General features: G+C 41.2%; 1 protein-coding gene across 7 annotated transcripts in view; it reads left to right on the forward strand.

Moving 5' to 3' along the window:
• The first annotated feature begins 10,013 nt into the window (after positions 1 to 10,013).
• Positions 10,014 to 20,892, forward strand: part of KDM6A (lysine demethylase 6A) — a 210,683-nt gene continuing 199,804 nt past the window's right edge. For all 7 annotated transcript variants that reach the window (XM_061179140.1, XM_061179143.1, XM_061179142.1 and 4 more), the window contains exons 1-2: positions 10,014 to 10,560; positions 10,775 to 10,838. In XM_061179140.1, the coding sequence (XP_061035123.1) occupies positions 10,391 to 10,560; positions 10,775 to 10,838 (234 nt within the window). In that variant the 5' untranslated portion in view covers positions 10,014 to 10,390. The remainder of the gene's footprint in view (positions 10,561 to 10,774; positions 10,839 to 20,892) is intronic.

A 20,892-nucleotide genomic window follows, 5' to 3' on the forward strand; every position in this document is an offset into this window, starting at 1 on the left:
CTTCCACATTCTAACCCATGAAAATGTTAACGCAGGTTTTAAGATTCACATACTTTTTTCCTATTTAAAAAAATTCAGAACTCTACTTGAGAAAAAATATTTAGATTTAGTATTATAATTAAGTATGATGCAATTATTTAGATGCATTTCTGTTTTGGCTTGACAATGCTCCCCTCCATGACTTCCCCATTCTTGAGTTTTTTTTTTTAACTTCATCTCTTGGTTGGTTGAAAAATATTGTAAACAAATTTTTTCAAGAAGGTGATATATTTTATGAACCCTTAAATAGCAGAGTGTTTTTCTGACATCTTTACACCTGAAAAACAATGCAGATGAATGCTACTCTAGATACGAGAAGTCAGACAGACTGATGTTTGTTTCTGTCTGGGCAATCTGATCTCATTTTTTTGCCTGAACAATTATAGACACTTTAATATTGCAGCTTAGAACTTTTGCCATGATGTGTCCAATTGTGAGTCCCCTTTTATTGACTTTGCCTAGAACATAGTAGGCTCTTTCAGTCAACATACATTGTTCTTCAACAGAGGAAATTTCTGCTTTATTTTATTTTTATTATGTCTCTTCCATTTGCCTTTGTTCCTCTTTTAAGAATTCAAATTATCCACATGTTGGTTCTCCATTTTATCCATTCTTCCTCCACAGCTATCTTCTTCTCTCTTATTGATTCCATCGCTGTCTTTTTACACTCCATTCAATATCTTAGCATTAGCTTTGTTCTTGACACCAATTTCAATTTTCTGCCAGATGAATTTTCCTCTTTACTGTCTCCATTGTGTTTGATTTTGTTCCTGCTTTTTTAGAGTACTTGTTCATTTTCCTTACCCTGTGTGTCTCTCTTTTCATTTCACCCTGTTGGATTTTCATATCAGTCCCACCCCTTCATTCTTTCTGTTTCTTTTTTGCAGAAGCTTTAAGGATGTTAACAGGTTTCTAAAATTTTCTCCTGGATTATCCTGGTGAAGAAGAGTTCTCATTTCATTCATTTTTTTCTAGATGCTGTGCTCTTCCTCTAGCCTTGGTTGACTATTCTCCTTACCTTCGAATAAGACAAGGTTTTCTGTGGGCTCAATATCTGTCTACAAGTGATTGAGCTGCTTAGCCTAGGACCCACCTATGGAAGTAGTGGCAGAATCTCCATCTCAAGTCTGTAGCTGGAGGGCTACACACAGTCTGACTTTACCTTTTGTATCTCTTCTTTACTAATGTGATACATAGCACAATACAGTTCCCAGCAAGGACTTCTCCTGGGGACCTTTATGAAGCTGGCCTTTCCTTAAAGTTTTGAGCAGGACTGGCTACATAATCTGTGGGAAATTTACACGCAAAATGAGAATGTGGGGCCCCTTGTTCAAAAATTAAGAATTTCAAGACAGTGACAACAGAGCATTAAACAAACATGAGGCCCTTCTTATCATCATGGGGCCCTGTGCAACTGTACAGGTTGTTGCACACCCATGAAGCCGGCCATGGTTATGGGGACTGCACCTTATTAAATGTAAGTCTACTCCCTTTTCCTCCCAATCCCTCTCCTATTTCCTGCCCACTTGTTTTGTCTATCTGCCTAGATAAACAGGGAATAGAGGGGTCTAGAGGAAATGGAGTGGAGGCGGGGGTGGGGATCAGTTTTCTGCTGAGCATCCTTGAAAAGTAGAGAAGTTGACATCTCATGTTGGTTTAGACACTGACTCTGAGTTGGGAGGCAGATAGTGGGTCATCAAGGGATAGGGTGTGGGCCTTAAATAAGTGGCTTACTACCTTTTTCAGTCAGTGTGTTGAGGAAATGAAGCCAAGGTAATTCATGATTGGGATTTTCTTAATCCAGCCATTTAGGGCCATCTGCCTCATAATTAACATCAATTTCACCCAGATCCAAGCCTTAGGTTACCTGTCAGTTTTAGTCTTTGATATTGTGAAATCTTGTCTTTTTTTCTAGATTTGAGGGAATGTTTTGGAGAAGTTAGGCCAGGATATATTTGGGGGCAAAAGGCAATATATCATTTTGAACTGGATGTCCCCATGGAACCCAGTAGCTAGGCCAGGGGTTGGCAAACTTTTTCTATATGGGACCAGATAGTAAATATTTCAGATCTTGCAGGCCAAGAGGCAAAATTAGAGATGTTAGGTACCTATATAACAAGAGAGGAAACAAATTTCCACAAATATTTTATTGATGCTTAAAATGTAATAGTAATACTTGAGTGTAGGTTTTTTTTTGGCCACATCAGGCAGCTTGCGGAATCTTAGTTCCCTGACCAGGGATCAAACCCGGGCCCCCGGCAGAGGAAGTGTACAGTCCTAACCACTGTACTGCCAGGGAATTCCCTTGAGTGCAGTTTTTGGTAATACAGGTCTACTAATGAGAATAGGATTCTTTGTTTTTTGAATACATTTTGCTTAATTAGGGTTCAAAATTAGTATTCCTTATCATCAGATTAGTTTGCAAATGTTCATCTGTTAATGCTGATCTGTAATGGGATTTTATGTATTTCATTTTTGAAAATGTCTTTCCATATAGATAGGCACTGCCAAACACTGACATCAATCCATGTGCATGTGATTTTAATTGAGCATATTCATTGCATGGAAGGCATTTATAGAATTCTATTAGATTCTTCTCTTGATATTTGCATTTTAGTATGTCATTACATTGCAGATTAATCACTTTCAATTGATGGTTAGGTAGAAACTCCTCAATTGCACAGTTAAATGAATTTTGAAATATAGAAATTTCCTTTGCACTTGCATTGATGTCTCAAAAATCCTGCTTGGAATGTAGTTTGAGCTTGGAAAATATATCTGCTGCAGATTTCTATAGGAATGGATAATATGCTTCTTATTTTAACTTTTGATAGCATGGAAGTGTATAAAGTGGCTTGACATTACTTGTAATTCAAGCAACGCTACTCATCATCAAAATGATTTTACTGAAGTATGTTTCATGTATAAGTGTTGTTTTACCTTGTAATTTGTGAAATTCATTAAGACATATTATCAAGTCTCCCACAAAAGCTAATTTCCAAAGCCATTCATAGTTTGATTATAGTGGTTGAAGGCTGTTCTTCTCATTCAATAATTCTCAGTTTTGCTCTGGAGCTGAAAAGAATCACAATCAAACAATAAGAACTGCGGTGTGATAGAACAAGTCAGGATATTCAGCTTCTACTTCTGATAAAAATTCACAGAACTGATGATGGTTCAAGCCATGAGAATGAATGAAGTTACCATTGCCACCACTGGTTCAGTAACACACGGTAAGTTCAAATATTACCACAAAGTCATCACTGACAAATAATACAATAAATAGCCATAGGGTTTAAACACCTTACATTTTCATAAGCTTTGTTGTTTGTTCAAATAAGCATTCTTCTGTTTTACACATATTTTACTACCACCGCTTGTAACACGTCTTAGCAGGTTCCTCTTCATGTTGTATGGAATCAGTACTTTTTCAGCTTCTTTGAAAATATTTCCCCCTGTAGTCGTTCCATGCAGACTATTCACAGAAGCTAATTCTTCAGTCATTTCAAACAAGGCCTTAACTCCTCAAATGAACAACTCAGTATTACCTGTTAACTTATAAAGAGCCAAGGAAAACCACTCAGTTAATTGTTTTGGTTTTTAATTGACTATTGATGCTGCTCCCAATGTCCTCGACTCTTCAAGCAACTGTTCTAGCTGAAAGTCTAATAGTCTTAAATTTATTTTCTCTGGACACATTACTTTGGCTGTTGCAATCAAACACAATTTAATTAAACAGCTTTTCTTATTTGGCTAAGAAATGAGCCACTCAGAAAATTACTTTGGTTGCAGCCTCATATTCATTTTTTATTTTTGTGAAGAAATTCTGCTGTGACGAAATATTCTGCTTTAAATTCTCTAATTGTTCTCACTGTTGCTTTCTTGTCAGTTGGGAATATTGTGATGAGTATAGTCTGATAATGTTGACATATATTGTATTCTTTTAGTAAAACTGTACTTATTGCATAATAAATGCTTGGCTATCAAATTTGATAACAAAATAGTCCACACTCCACTGTGCGTTAAAAGCATGACATATGGGGCTTCCCTGGTGGCGCAGTGGTTGAGAGTCTGCCTGCCGATGCAGGGGACACGGGTTCGAGCCCTGGTCTGGGAAGATCCCACATGCCGCGGAGCAACTGGGCCCGTGAGCCACAACTACTGAGCCTGCGCGTCTGGAGCCTGTGCTCCGCAACAAGAGAGGCCGCAATAGTGAGAGGCCCGCGCACCGCGATGAAGAGTGGCCCCCGCTTACCACAACTAGAGAAAGCCCTTGCACAGAAACGAAGACCCAACACAGCCAAAAAAAAAAAAAAAAAAAAAGTCATGGTGTTATATGTGTGGCACTTGAAACACTGCCAAGTTATTGCAGCATCACTGTGATTTGTAGGGCACTAAGCAGCAGTGTGAAGAGATGAGAGCACCACATACATTCTCTATTGCAACTATTCAACTCTGTGTTGTTTTGTGAAAGTAGCCATAGATGATACATAAATGAATGAGCATGACTGTGTACCAGTAAAACTTCATTTATGCACACCCAAATTTGAATTTCATGTAATTTTAATGTGTGATGAAATGGCTGTACAAATATAGGTGGTATGCTGGATTTGGCCTGTAGGTTAGGGTTTTCTGATCCCTGGTCTAGCAGAGGGGCTAGACCAGCCAGCTAGTCAATATTCTTTGAGCTTGGTGCCAGATGCTGAGCCCAGGTGAAAGGAAATCTGTTTAAAGTAGCAGCACTAACACCAATAGCAGCCCTACTATTTCTGTGCCTAAAATCACAATAACCATTGGTATGATTCTTTAGTAAGCCTTACTGGACTCTTCATGGTTCTGCCTGATTTTCCAACTTCAACTCCCAATTCTTTCCTTACCCTTTTGGTCACAGCCATACTCAAATTCTTGAATTTACCAGAACTCTCATACTCTTAGGCATCTGTGCTTTTGCAGATCTGTTGCTGCCTCTGCCAGGAAGACACCCACCCCTGTATCCACCCTCTAGCTCCCAACAATCCATCTTTTATTCTCTAGGAGCTTTATCTGGTACCTCTAGGTTGATAATGCTGCCTCTTCTATGAGCATCCACAGAAATTTGGGTAAAGCTTATAGCCCTCATCACTCTATTTTATAGTATAAAATTTATTTATACAACTCTCCAAGTAAGAGTTCAGGACAGGGACTGTGTCAACTTGGAAAGTTTTCAGCCATTATTTCTTTGCATACCTTTTGGGCCCTGACCTATTTCTCCTCTCCTTCTGGGACTCTGATGACACAGATGTGAGATCTTTTGTTATCTTCCCATAGATTTCTGAGGCTCTGGTTTTTTTTGTTTCTTTTTTTGGTGGTGTTGTTGTTTGTTTTTTCCAGTCTATTTTCTCTCTGTTGTTCAGATTGGGTAATTTCTATTGTTCTGTCTTGAAGATCTCTCTTTCCTTTATCCCCTCCATTCTGATGATGAGCCCATACATTGAGTTTTAAATTGTGGTTATTATATTTTTCCATTTGTTTCTTCTTTGTATCTTCTATTTCTTTGCTGAAACTTCCCATTTCTCTGCTAAGACTTTCTGGTTTTTCATTTGTTTGGAATGGATTCATAATTGCCATTGAAACATTTTTATGACTGCTTTAAAATCCTTGGCAGATAATGTGAACATCTGATTCACCTTAGTGTTCACATCTGTTGATTGTCTTGTCTAATTAATGTTGGGATTATCCTGGTTCTTGGTATGAGTGATTTTTCATTGAAACCTGGACATTGTGGGTATTATACATCTAAATATTGTGTTTTAGCAGGTCTCTTCTGACATCACTCTGTTGGGGAAGGGAAAGCACTGCGTTGTTACTGCCAGGTAGGAGTGGAAGTCCAAGTTCCCCACTCAACCTTGATTGACACTGGTGGAGGGGGAGTGTCTCCTTGTTACCACTGGGTGTGAATGAAAGTTTTGGCTCCCCACTAGGCCTCCCTTGATACCACCGTGTCTGGAGGTGTAGGAGTGCCTCGTTACTGTTCCCCACATTGCTTCCACTGACACCACGGGAGTGGTGGCTTTGTTACCACTGGGCAGTTGTAAAAGTTCTGACCCTCCAGTAGGCCTCCTCTGACACCACCTAGGCAAGGAAGGAGTGATGCCTCATTACTGCTGGGTGGGGGTGGAAGTCCAGGCTCCCCAGTGTGGTGGTGGGGGGTAGGATTTGGGATGCCTCACTACAGCTTGGTAAGGGTAGTCTAGGCTCCTGGTGGGTGTGGCTTCTTCCAGAAGAAGTCCCAAAACTATTCTGACAACTGAAGTTTTTGAAACAGGTGAAAGTCTGTCTGTACTTGGCTCCTTATCTCCCCTCAACTCTAACCCTATATTTATTTTTGTCATCAGTGTGTTTGGACATGAGTTGGATAATCTTTATGACACCGGTAAGAGCAGGAAGAGCTGAATTTATTTTTGATCCTGATTTAAAGGATAAGTATAGTTCTATTTATAAGACTAGATAAATCATGACTCTGTTATGTGACTTTTTATTGTATGCATAGGTTATGTGGCACTAACGATATAAATGAACTACATATTCCTAAATAGTTCAGATTAACTATTTAGTTGTTTTAAAGGAGTTAAAGTTATTTTCCTATAATTGAGTGGGCTTCTCCTCTGATATTAATTGATGGTACTTACATAAGTATTAACACAATGTTGCTACAAATGATGCACTAACTAGTCCATAATTTGACTCAGTATAACACGAATTTTATATATTTTTAAAACATTGATTTATCTATGCATTATTAGTCAAATCAACTTGGTAAATTAAAATTATTCTCCCCAGCTCCTAGTGTATTAAGTTATAATTATGAAACAAGAAGCAGTACTAAGAGATATAAGGTTTAATTTTAGAATAAAGAAGGAGAGATGCAGCAATGTTGGGGTTATATGCACAAACAAAAAGTGTATTAGGACTGCCTATGTGTTGGGCTTATAGGGAGGCTGGGGAGGGATAAGGAGGAAGTGATTGGTAAACTGACCATCAACACATTTAGAACCCAGAATGTGGAAAGCTAGAAAGAATTTTAGAAATTCGAACCTATTTTTTTTTTTTTGAGGTCTTTGAATGCATATTATTTGTCTGGCACTTTACCTACCTTACGGCATTTAATCTTCAAAATAATGTTGTAAAGTGTTAAAAAGCTTTATCTTCCCTTTTTCACAGATGAGGGAACTGAAGCTCAAATTAGACTAACTTGTTGAAGGTTACCCAGCTATCAAGTGGCAGAGTTAGGATTCGAACCTAGATCTGCATGATTCCACAGTTCATGCTCCTTTGGCTCAACTGCTCTGCCTTCTATATGGGTTTTCAGATTCACTTTTCATAGAAATAATTGTTATAAAATCATCTATCCCACTTCCCCATTTCTCTCTCCAGTGAAGGACCTAAACCTTAGAGGCTACATACCTATTGTACATACATTTATATGATATAAACTATGCAAGACCTAAAAAATTACACAGTGATATAAGGACTATGTTACTGTCTAAAAATTATCTCATGCTTCATGATGGACTGTAATTGGACTAGACACAGAGTTCTGGCTTAGAGGATAAGTAACTTTCCCAAGGACACACAGCCTGTGCAGAGTAATAATTTGCATCCAGGTCTGCCTGACTTCGACCCCACACATTGCATCCACTCCATGCAATTCTGCTGCTATTACCTAGTAATGATTATGTAGCGAGAAAGGTTTTGAGGGGTTGGAGGTGGGCAGCCTTATAATTCTTGGAAACGTCCTGAGTCAAGAACCACCAGCTTGGGCTTCCCTGGTGGTGCAGTGGTTGAAAGTCCGCCTGCCAATGCAGGGGACGCGGGTTCGGGCCCTGGTCCGGGAGGATCCCACATGCCACTGAGAGACTGGGCCCGTGTGCCACAACTGCTGAGCCTGCGCTCTAGAGAGGCCGCAAGCCACAACTACTGAGTCCGCGGGCCACAACTACTGAAGCCCACGTGCCTGGAGCCTGTGCTCCACAACAAGAGAAGCCACTGCAGTGAGAGGTCCGCGCACCGCAGTGAAGAGTGGCCCCTGCTCGCCACAGCTGGAGAGAGCCTGCACGCAGCAGCGAGGACCCAACACAGCCAAAAATAAAAACAAATAAATAAATAAATTTATTAAAAAAAAAAAAAAAAAGAACCACCAGCTCCAGGAAGATTGCCAAATACTGGCGGAATTTCTATCTCTGCTTGTGCAAGTCTAAGTGTGTGTGTTTGTGTGTGTGTGTATGGTGGTTTGTGGGGGGAGACAGTGGTGTCAAAATCTCCCGGGGTTTGAAGGTCATCTGTTGTGAGAAAGTTTACAATGCATGTGCTAATTTAGCTGCAGAAAATATTCAGCCCTGTTTACTCACCCATTCAAGTAAAATGGAAGGAATACCATGAAGAGTGGAAGAGGTGTTTCAGGGAAAGTAATTAAACCTGAAATATAATCCATATAAAACTATAAGTTGTCTAGTTACTAGTCTCAGGGGAACAATTTAAAACTGTGTGCAAAATCAGTTGGGATTTCCATAGCTTCTCACTGAATACTGCTAGGATTACTGAGTCAGCACTGAATTGTCTTCCTTATAGTTTAACATCCAAGTTGAATATACCTTGTTTATTGGCTACATTATTGAAAATATAGAGTCCATGTCTATAAAGGAAACCTTGTCTTCGTATGTCCATTAATTTTTTTCCTATCCCTGAAGACTGGAGGTGTGCCCTGTGACAGATCTGTTATATGAGACATATCTTATTAAATTTGTCTTTTGAAAAGAGTAATAGACCGAAGGCATGTTTTCTTTTTCTCCCAATTATCCTATGGATTGAAAGGCAGACCAGTTACTTTTATTTGCATCTGTGACGCGGTCAGAACAAGAAAGTGTTACTGTTGCGTAAGACATGTTGTGGGAGGTAGAAAAGGGTTTTCTGGGCTGCAAGCTTCACTATCTTAATTATGCCTTCTCTCAGGCCTGTCTACAAGCAGCCCGAACTCTTCCATGAAGGCCCCACTGAGATCAGAGCAGTAGAAACCAACATTCTGGAGATCTCGCTTGACATTTTTTCGTCATTGCTTTTTCTTACAACACTATAATGAACTACTGATAAAACACAGGTGGCATGAAACTTTGGACCCAAAGTGCCGCCAACAGACCTTTGGCGGTGGGGAGCTATGGTCAGCGAGCCAGACCCCCGTGGGTGACTCTTCATTCCCTCCGGCCGGGGGTCAGGGGACCTTTCCCCCTTCACTTGCGGCGCGAGCGAGGGGATCGGGGCCAGGAGCGCACAACTGGCCTAGGGCGGCGCCTGAGCCGCGGAGCAGGGGGCCAGCAGCCGCTGCCCGAGCGCGCTCCTCGCGGAGGCCATTACTTCCAGCGGTGCCAAAAGTGTGCGCCTTCTTCGGAGGGCAGAGGTCAGGGGCCGTGCGCCGCCTCCCGGCGACGCGACCCTTATGAGGCCCTCCGGGGCCCGGGACCCCCAAAGCGCAGGATGCCGGAGCCGCGGTCTGGGCCCACCACCGAGCTCCCGGGCAGGCAAAGGCCGTCCATGGCGTCCTCGCTCATTGCTCGCGCCCGCCGCGGGCGGTGCCGGACCTCGCCCTTCCCCACCGCTCCCCTCCCCCTCCCGAGCCCGCCGCAGCTCCCGAGGTGACACGGCCCGGACCCTCCATTCTCTGCCCCAGTGTATTTAACTGGCACAACCTAATCGGCTGCTCCCTCTCGAGGACAAACCCTTCCCTCGGACGGACGGGCCCAGCAGCCAACCACCGGCCAGAATTGGCGTGCGTCCCGCTCCCTGTCGGTGGGGGCCTCGGTGGGCGGGGCTCGGGCAGCTAGCAAGTTGAGTGGAGCCACGGCTGACGTGAGTCAACAAAGGTCACGTGAAGCGAGCGGGCCACGCTGATTGGCGGCGCCGGCCGGGCGGGGAGGGGGGGGTCACGGCGGCGGCGTGGGGTTCGCTGTGTGACACAATTACAACAACTTTGTGCTGGTGCCGGGGAAGTTTGTGTCTCCAACGAATCCCCCCCGCGTCCCTCAACCCCGCACGCTCCGGCCGTTCCCGCCATCTCCGCCCGTGGCTGCCCCTCGCCCGCTCCCGCGATGTGACCCTACAAGCCAAGCCGCTGCCGCTGCCGACCCGGGGGCTCCGCAGCCCCTGCCGCCGCCGCCTTCACCGCCGCCGCGTTGGGATTTTTCGTCGCTGCCGCCTGCGGCGGAGGAGGAGGCGGCGATAAAGTTGGTGTGCCGGTCCCGCGCGGAGATTGGGGGCGTCGTTGTGGGCCCCGGCGCGGGGGGAGGTGTCGGCGTCGGACTTGTGAATTCGCTGCGTTTCCATGAAATCCTGCGGAGTGTCGCTCGCTACCGCCGCCGCTGCCGCCGCCGCCGCCGCCGCTTTCGGTGATGAGGAAAAGAAAATGGCGGCGGGAAAAGCGAGCGGCGAGAGCGAGGAGGCGTCCCCGAGCCTGACAGCCGAGGAGAGGGAGGCGCTCGGCGGACTGGACAGGTACGGGCCGCCGTCACCCGCCCGGTCGGCTCCGGACGGGTTGGCGCCGCTCTCCGGGGAGGCCGGAGCGCGGCTCGCCTCTGGCGGCGGCGGGGCGAGCACCTTGGCTTGGCGCTCTCGGTGCCGTAGCCGCCGCCGGGGCCTCGGGCTCGGGCAGGGATGGGTCGGTGGTGCTGTTGGACCTTTAACGAGCCGCGTGTGTCTCTCTCCACAGCCGCTTCTTCGGTTTCGTGAGGTTTCATGAAGATGGCGCCAGGACGAAGGCCCTGCTGGGCAAGGTAAGGCAGCTGCGGGCCGGAGCGCGGACACGGTCTCCCCGGCCGGCGCCCCGCTCGCCCCGAACCCCGCGGCCCCGCGGCCCGGCCAGCGCTCATTGTGGCCGCGAACGAGGGCCGAGGGGCTTCCGGAAAACTATTTCCTGCTTCTGCTCCCCCCCCCCCCCGCCCCACACACACACCCCCGGATCCCTCTCTCGCTCCCTTGCGAAATCGCCCTCTCCTCTCGTAGCTGGAGGAACAGAGACGGCAGCGCTTTGGGGCCGAGCTCAACTGGGTCGACAAAACTGCCTGTTATTTTACGGCTTTGGGAGGGGCGACCGATGATCGCTCCGAGGTGCCTGCTTAGGGTCAAAAGGGCTTGTAAATGTGTGCAGATTTCCCCGCATTGCCGAGTTAACTTGCCTCCCGTGGTTTTTATTCTTTTCCTCCAGGCAGGCTGTTCGGGAAGTCTACTGTTAACCCAACGTTTGGGGCTTTCTTGTGTCCCCGCTCCCAGAAGGGGGAAGTTGCACGTAGTTTAGGGCGGTGAAGAGTTTGCATGGGTCTGTTGACATGCATCTCGAGGGGTATGGTGTTTTACCTGAAGTTAGGTGACTTGTTTACTTTTTGGGTGTTTCGGCCATAGAAATCCTGTAGTTACTTGTGAATATGTTTTCTTCTTGGAGCCTCGTTTCCTGCGTATCTGGCAGGGGAGGCCAGGGGGGAATTCGGGGTGCAGTTTCTGTTTATTTGTGTGGAAAGTTGTTGGCACTGTCATTTAGTTAAGTAATGGCTGCTCCTGTCGGCCCAAGATGGCGGGACAGGGTGGGAGGAGAAAGTGAAGGGGGGGGTTTGGGGGAGGGAGGAGAGGTAAACATGGAAATAAATAGTAGCGATGAATAGGCCTCTCCTTCGGAGTGTGTAGCTCGGTGGTGTTTAATAAAAATTATCCAAGATTATTTGCACCTAGAATTCTTGTACCTTCCTCAAGCTTGGAAGCAGCATTCATAAGCCTGGTAAATGCTTATCAACCTGTAGCACATTTAGTTACCCATCCGTAAGCTATTGAACAAAGGCACTGGAGTCTCGATCTGTCTGCATCAGTTTGTGTCTCTTGACCAAAATCTGATCGAAATGATATTTGTATGCTTGCTTCTTAATTGGGACCGTGAAACTTGGAGTGTGCTGGGATAGGTGTTGCATCCATTAGACATTTGCTTTTCTAGCTGAAATCAGTGGCTTTGCATTTGACACCTAGCTTTATTGTTGCAATTGAGAAGGAAGTTTGAAATGACTAAAGCCTTGCATTTTATTCTTAAGTTGATTAAAAAAAAAATTTAGTTGTCCCTAATTTTTGTCTGTAGTTTGGTTTAGGAGAGTCACTAATTCCTTTTATCTGTAATTACACTTATGTTTTTGTTTCAAAATAATTTAAGTGTAAGGGGTTTCGAATACAAATAATGACCAGAAAGCTAAACTGAAATAATCCTTTTCAGTAAGCCCAGTCCCTTTGACCCATAGAGAAAAGTTGAATTAAACTTTGACTATGTAAGTATTAATTGGCTTCATTAAAATTATTGCTGGAAAAATGAATAGCGACTAGCTCTGAAATGATTTAAGCATAAATGACCTAAGCCTTGAAATTTTTTTCAACCTGAGTATTTAAAATATTTTATTTAAAAATACTCCACTACTGTCCAAGTTGTCATTCCAAAAGATTAAGCAAAATATTTAAATTTAAGGAGCATTATTTTATTTTGGAGTGATTATTGCCGATCTAATAGGAGGTTGGTAAAATTGTTTGCAAAGATAATACATTTGGAAAAGTTTGACCAAGGCTACGGCTTTTGGTTATGGTAATGAAGAAATAAATGGAATCTGATGTTTTATGTGGATAATGTGTAAAATGCTACTTGATTTCATGTCTCAGAATGCTTGTATTTAGATGGATTCACAGTGGATTGTGCTTAACATTGTACTTCAGATTGTAATATTGAACCCTGCAGTTATTATGCACTATTGAGTTTAAATTGTAAAAGAACTGAACATATTCAGGTATATTTTTGTGCAAGTGCATTACTTTCTTGATGTTTGAATACAGCAACATCTTATAAATGAGAAACTTGCGAAGCTTCATTATGTTTTGTGGAAGAATGAAGGCTTCATAAAATACTGGGTAATTTGATTAGTAAGTGTTTTGTGGAACTAAAGAAAAAAGGTTCTTCTTTACTTCAGACCCCATGCTTGTGAGGTCCTACCTATTTAGGTCAAGGCTTCTTAGCCTTAACATTAAAATAAAACATTCTAGAGAATGTGCTTGCAACCGCATGCAATTCATGGTTGCGTCCTTGTGAGCTCGAACATACCAGTGAAATGTGTAATGTAAAGCTTGATATTATATAACCTCGCACCATGTGTTTGAATTGGATTCTGAATAGAATGAAGGAGCTGGAGTCCTGCTATAGGAAGTATTGAATTATTTAGCGTCATCCATCTTTTGCACAGCCCTGGTAAACAGTATGTTTTTTGTGGAATGTTGAGCTGTGTTAGTTTCAGAATTCTTATTGTCTGAAAGTCTTAAAAATAAGAGTTGGCTTTTCTTTGTTGGGGTAGGTTCCGGCTACTTACCTAAGAACAGATACTGGAATTAAATAACTCCCAGGATTCTCTTTTTAGCGATGATTTTTCTCATTACCACCCCCCCACCCCGACCCCCCAACAAATTTAGTCTGCACCTTGTATAACTTTTTTTTTGACAGAAATTTAGCTATTACTACTTGCTTTCAAAAATTCTTATTCCTATATATTATTGGATCTTCTTTCAAGTTTTTAAATTTAAATTAGTAGGTTTTTAAAAAGGTTAACTCTTGACTTAAAAGATTTGGAAAGTTTAAAACGTTTAATAATAACTATCTCTTACTTGCCCGTAAACTCGTTATGTACCTTTTCTAGGTGAGAATACTTTGTCTAAACTGCTGATTTCTCTTAGTCTCTGAATGCATTTGTGAGATTAATTTACATTGGAGTCATTGAAAGAATTTTTGTTTGAATGATTGCCATTTGATATACAGTGCTTTGGGTTTTGGATGAAAAAGAAATTAGTAATACAGTATATTATTTTGCAGTAATACCTTTAAAATATTTTTAAAAGATTGTAAACAGCAAGTGGTTGCTTAATCAGAGTTCTTGAAATATAGCTGATCTTGATTACATTTCTCTTTAAACTAATGCTGACCATCTTTTGGTAACATAATTCAAGATTCTTATTTTTTTAATTATAGTGGAGTTACTGAAAAGTAATTAAGAAGTGAAACATTTCAACAGAAATTAACTATGGTGACACTTTTAGTACATTTTTGAAAATCTTTTGGATTAATCTTGTTTTCAGTTAATAAGGATTTGAGTTAAAAAATAATATATAGTAATATATAGCATGAATATAGTAATACTATATCTATTTATAGTAGTTATATAATGCTAAAGGGTTGGGGAATCTTTTGTCAGGGAACTATTGCTAAAATACATAGTTGTTCACTTTGAAGTATCTATATCATTTTTAAGTTTGTATTAAATACTCTTATTGGGATTTTTTTTTTTTTTGTAATTCTTTTAATCAATAGAAAGATTATGTAGAATACTTAGAAGTAGTTATGGATTGTTTACCATTTTAAAATGTATGTGTCTAAAAAAAACAAAATGTATGTGCTTTTTTTCCTAGGAGATAATTAGTATGAAAATAGTTGGAATTTAAAATTTTGGGGGCAGTGGAAGTAGTTTAAGGTCCATTAAAGCATGTATTTTCCTAAATTTGGTTCGCTTGCATGTAGACGGTAAGGGAAAATTATTAGGTTAGTTGTAGAGGTGGCTTTTTTATACTATAATATTTGGATGTTGATGTTTAAAATTATGCTATATTATGTGTGTGTTTTGTTTGCTGGCACTTAAAGGAATATATTCATTTTCAGTGCTAAAGGAGATTAGTGTTTGGGTTACAAAAGTAACCACAGAATAATGTCATACTTTTTTGTTTGAAAATTAGGTCTTTAATATGATGCATCTTAAAAAGTATTTTCTAGTTTGGAAAGTTGTCTTGTAAACAATTATAGTCATTATTATTTACCCGGACAAAGTCTCATGCAGTTACTATACATTTCCTAAGATTTTGATACATTCCTGGTAATAAAGCTATAGTAAGAGATTATAGAAAATGCTTGCTTATCTGGCCACACATTAGAATTGCAGGAACATATAAACATGCGCTTTTTAAGTTCTGAACCACCCCCCCCCCCGCCCCAATAGCTCTTTCCGTAGACTCGGTTACAAATTGAAATGACTAGGGAACATTTGGCTGCCACTTCTATATATTTCAGGTTGTTAAGAAAAACTGCGTGAGAGATGAGTTTCTGTGATGTAGATGGTAAAGTGGAATGGTGGGCCATGCACTTTGAACCAAGGTGAAGGTTCAGTGCTTTGCTAGCTACAGAGTAAAAATATCTTTTTCTGACTTGATTATGTAACATTTAGTTTTTATTTATGTAATACCAGTATTATTTTGCAGATTTGAAAAGGTTTTTTTTGGTTAAGTTTATTTTACTTTGAAACTCATTTTGATGCTTTGAGCTCTTTGAAATTGATGTTAGTGACTGTGCATTATTAATATTTTTTAAATGTATCCAGAGAACTAATTTATGTTACAAAAACACCACTAGATTGTCTAAGAATTGAAATGGTGGTTAGGTTATTTAAGATCCACATGTATTTGTGGACTAGTTAATTAATGGAGTTTATTTAATGAATATATAACTGACAGTCTTACGTACTCATACTGAAGCTTCACATATAATTGTATCAGTTTCCTATACCGGTTTGTAATTTGTCGATAGTAAATTAGAGCAACAAATATTTGAGTACACTGAATGCAAGTCTTCTATGCAGGGAATATGAAGATAACATAGATATCCCTTGTCTGCATTGAAAACTTACAGTTCCCTAAAAGGATGAGATATAAGTATAAGGATGACTATCACAAAAACATCAGTGGCAGAAGAAAAGTATGGAGTATCCTGAAAGCTTATGATAAAGGTCAATTTAACAATTTACAAGTTAGAATGGCTCTTTCTTTTTTTGCCACCCATAAAAACATTGATTAGCAAACATGCACAAAAGCAGTCACAGGAACCTGTTGGTGAAGCTTGACGACGGAAGTCTCAGCTCTTTGTCCTTGTAGGTAGCCTATCAAGGACCTTGCTGGAAAGGTGCTTTGGAGGCACATGTAGCAATATGTTAGCAGCAGTAGGCATTAGCCCCAGAATCACCTGATCAGTGGTGGAACACAGGGCTGAATGGGACTCTCAGAGTATGTGTGCATTCTGGAGAGTATTGGGATCCTGGATTTGCTGATTCTTAGACCCTGTTCATGCAGAGGTGGAGACGCCTTTACAGTATTTCTAGCCAAGCCACATTAACTTGGACATCGTTCATTTCACTGATGAAAACTTACTTCTGACATTCCTTATGCTACCTAACACATTCTCCTGACTGAAGTAAAGGCAGGAGAACCATTGCCTTTGTAGAGTGCTGTCATGGCTCCTGTCTTCCTCATGTCTCTCATTTTTAGATTTAACTATTCTGGACTGTGTATTCCTGATTTGGGAATTTCAGAAGTTAACTAACAGCCCCTGGATTTTAGATTACTGGAATTAACTTCAAAAGTTAACTGATAGTTGCTAGGTTAAAATTAATGAAAGCACATGAGACTTACTGTATCCTGATGTGTATTTCATTTAATTTTTTTCTTAAAACATTTAATGAGAATTTATATTATGTAACATTCTGTGTCAGACACTTAAAACTCAATTATTTCATTCAGTTTTTGTTATATGAGTTAAATGGGGGGGGGATTCACATTTGTGAGATAATTGCACAGTGGCTTCTGGGCTAGCTTAATTTACACATAGCCTTTTCCATTTATCTAGGCACATGTTTCAACAAATTATGCACTTTGAACACCAGACCCCAGAAGAGAAAGAAAGACCCAGCTCTTAGCTCCTCATGCTGGGGACTCTTGTGATCTGCACCTTCTTTCCCTAGATGGGTAGTGCTGGAGATGGGCAGGACATTGATGGCTCCTGCAAAAACACTATTTGCTTTCTTGGATCCCCCTTTTCAGTTAGTTTACTCTTGGGGCAGTTGTAAATTGAGTTTCAAAGTTCTATCCTAGATTGGGCCTCAGTAGAATGTCTCTTGTTAATAGGGTGGGGCTTATTTCTTGATTGTGTTTCTTGGAGATGGTGTTTCTTGACTTCTTTATCAGCAAGCAATCTTTTAATTTTGTTTAGGAACACATGATTTAAAATCAGATTTTAGCTTTTAGCATATGTTCAAAGGATCATCTGCTGTGTGTTCTGTCCCTCTCTGATCTCATTTTGTAGTAATATTTACCTTTGTTATGAGTTTCTAACTTGAGATCCTTGAATTGAGTGTTCATGGGTCAGTTTAGGAAATTCTCTGACAAAGTTTTGGAAGGATACTCAAGAAGTATTTGAATAATGATCATCTTGGAGTACAAAGTGGCTCTAGGGTGAGGAGGAGGGGAGATTTTATTATTTTTTATTTTTTAAATTTTGATTTATTTTATTTATTTTGGCTGCTTTGGGTCTTCTTTGCTGCACGCAGGCTTTCTCTAGTTGTGATGAGCGGGGGCTGCTCTTCGTTGTGGTGCACTGGCTTCTCATTGCGATGGTTTCTCTTGTTGCGGAGCACGGGCTCTAGGCATGCGGGCATCAGTAGTTGTGGCACGCAGGCCCAGCAGTTGTGGCTCGCGGGCTCTAGAGCACAGGCTCAGCAGTTGTGGCGCACGGGCCCAGTTGCTCTGCGGCACGTGAGATCTTCCCGGACTAGGGCTCAAACCTGTGTCCCCTGCATTGGCAGGCGGATTCTTAACCACTGTGCCACCAGGGAAGCCCCAGGAGGGGAGATTTTAAACAGATTTCTGTACCACTGTGGGCTTTTTTTGTTGTTGTTATTTTAACCATAGACATGCATTACCTTAAAAATAATAAAATAAGCACACTGATAGTGAGTATGCCAGAATTATATTTTGGTTGATTAAAGATGGATTTTATACTACGGTGTGTAGTTAGAGATACCTGTGAATACCTTGTTGTCAAGTTGGGATACTTCTCGTCTTGGTGGTCCTTCAGTGGGGATAGGGGTAAATGAAGTAGAGGTGTGTACCCTATTTGGTCCTATTTCTTTCTTTTTTTCTTTTTGCTGCCCTCACCCTGGTCTTATTTCTTTGCATTTTATTTACATGACTTTGTTATAGTTGCTGTACTCGTTCTTCATTTTGGTCTTTAGCATCTGTTTCATTGATGACTTTATTTTTGGGCCTGAGTTGGCCCGGGCTTACATTTGGGACCTAATTAAAAACTGTAACCTGGAAGGGTGGGAGTAATCTCTTATTTAGATAGTTTTAGGTTTCTCAGCCAAGTTATGGCCGTTTGCCACTTTCTTCTATAAGGTTTTATTTTCTCTTACCTATTTCTTCCTTTTATTATATTTTTTCTGTACTTCTCTACGTTGCTAAGACTGACATCATTCTGTTGTGAATGTGTTCTTGTATTCTTTTTGTGGTTTTGTCTGTGGTAGTATTTTGTCTGTGTTAGAGTAAATAAAAGATGCTACTGCTAAGTTTATTCTCAGGAAGAAGGTTGGGCTTTGTTAAGAGTATTCTATGAGGTCATCTAATTTATTTTAATTTAGAACAATGGAAGAAACCTTTTTAGATAAAGGATTGTTTTTAGACTAGATCTATTACATTATGTTCGTTAGATCTTTCTCTTTTTAAAAAAACAGTGTATTAGGGAAAATTTCCAACATTTTCAAAAGCAGAGAAAATCAACCAACCAACCCTCACCAGTCATTACCCAGCTTCAACAATTTTCAACTCGTAACCAGTCTTGTTTCATCTGTATTTTGCCCCTCACTGCCATTATTGTGAAGGAAATCTCGTATCAGTCACATCATTTAATCCATAGATATTTCAGTTTGTCTCTGAAACATAGCCACAGTGCCTTTATTACACATAAAATAAGTTCTTAATATCAAATATCCATGGGCCTTGATTTTTTTTTTTGCCATTTGGAAGCTAAGAATTAGTTGCTTGGGAAATGAGTAGAAGGCAGATATTTAGCTGAATATGTGTGAGTTTGTATTTTAATATTGTGGTAGAATTCTGTAATAGAATATTACATAATACGTGACAGAAGAGAGAATTTTTCCTAAGAACTTTGTGAATCTTAGTTGCTTGAGTCTGTTTGGATAGTTTATATATTTAGGGAAAATTTATTTTATTTAAAAAAAAATTTATTTTATTTATTTATTTTTGGCTGCGTTGGGTCTTCGTTGCTGTGCACGGGCTTTCTCTAGTTGTGGAGAGCGGGGGCTACTCTTCATTGTGCGTGGGCTACTCTTCATTGTGGTGCGTGGGCTTCTCATTGCGGTGGCTTCTCTTGTTGTGGAGCACGGGCTCTAGAGTGCAGGCTCAGTAGTTGTGGCTCACGGGCTCAGTAGTTGTGGCTCGTGGGCTCTAGAGCGCAGGCTCAGTAGTTGTGGCGCACGGGCTTAGTTGCTCCACAGCATGTGGGATCTTCCCGGACCAGGGCTCTAACGTGCCCCCTGCATTGGCAGGCGGATTCTTAACCACTGCGCCACCAGGGAAGCCCGGAAAATTTGTTTTTAAGATACAATAGTTAAATGTTTTAGGTTTTTGAATTTCAAGTGTCAGAATGAGAAGTAGAAAAGCTTTTACTTTGCTTGATTGATTTGTGAGACGTTTGCTGAACTGCTGTGAGTGAGGGACTGTGCCAAGTCCTGGGGCAACAAGTAATACTTGGTCTTTGCCCCTGCAGTCTGTGGAGAGATAGACGGAGTGACCATATGATGTAGTAAGTACCGTAGTCAAGGCATATGCAAAGTGCTATGAGCTCTCAAATGATGGAGCAATTAAAACATTTAAAACTTTTGATTATGGGTAATTTAAGCTATCCACACAAATTCCCAACATTTTGGAGCAGTTAGTTTAGACTGGAGAAGTGGGTAAGAGAAACTGCACAAAAATGTAATGACATTTTGGCCGTGGTTATCAAACACGAATAGAAAGAAGTTGAACAAGAGGAGAAAGAAGGTAGAGTTGGAGGTATTGAAATTAAATGGTGTTTGAGGACTTGTGAATAATTTAGTGTGGACAGAGAGAGGGTAGGGTGTCTTAGTGGGATTGGGAGGAGGTAATTGAGCATGTGAAGGCCCCCATCACTGTAGGCCATAGGAGGTTTTGGGGAGTCATTGAACTCAACTCTCTAATCAGGGGAAGTGACATGACCAGAAGTAGATTTTCTGGGAATATTATTGGCTACAGTGAGGGATAAAGTGGAGGAGAAAGGAACCTAGTTGTGAAGTACTGATGGATAGATAGCACTGCATGGATTTTAGAGTAGAATTTTGCTTCTGCCACTTACTAGATATATGATCTTTGGGCAAATTATTTCATTTTTCAGAGGCTCAGTTTTCTCATCTGTAAAATGGAAGTGGTAATAGATTTCTGGCAGACTATTGCATTTTGTGTTAGGAAAAGAAGATATGTAAAGTGCCTGGCATTGGGCCTGGTGTGGAAGGTGCTCAGTACAAGATATATGTTATCATCTTGGAAAATAATTTTTAAAGTGAGGCTGTAGTTGAGGAATGAGGGGGGAGATAGAGGCAGATTTGAGATCTCTTGAAAACACCCTTCCCTGACTTTCCTAACATCTGACTACTTTGGCTTTCTTTCTGCATCTCTGACCACATCTCAGTCTCCTTTGCAAGGAGATTCTGTTCTAGATCTTTTTTACTCTGTCTGCTCCCAAGTTACATGTATACTTGACTGCCACTTGATTACTTTACCTGGGTATCTTGAAGGCATCTTAAACTGAACATATACAAGCTGAATTTATGATTGTCTTTGGTGTTCCTTGTCTTAGTAAATAACGCTTACCGCTACCCTTGCCAGAAACCTTAGAGTCATTTTTAACTCCTC

Source organism: Eubalaena glacialis, chromosome X, assembly GCF_028564815.1.
Source record: "Eubalaena glacialis isolate mEubGla1 chromosome X, mEubGla1.1.hap2.+ XY, whole genome shotgun sequence".
In the NCBI taxonomy this organism is placed as follows: domain Eukaryota; kingdom Metazoa; phylum Chordata; class Mammalia; order Artiodactyla; family Balaenidae; genus Eubalaena; species Eubalaena glacialis.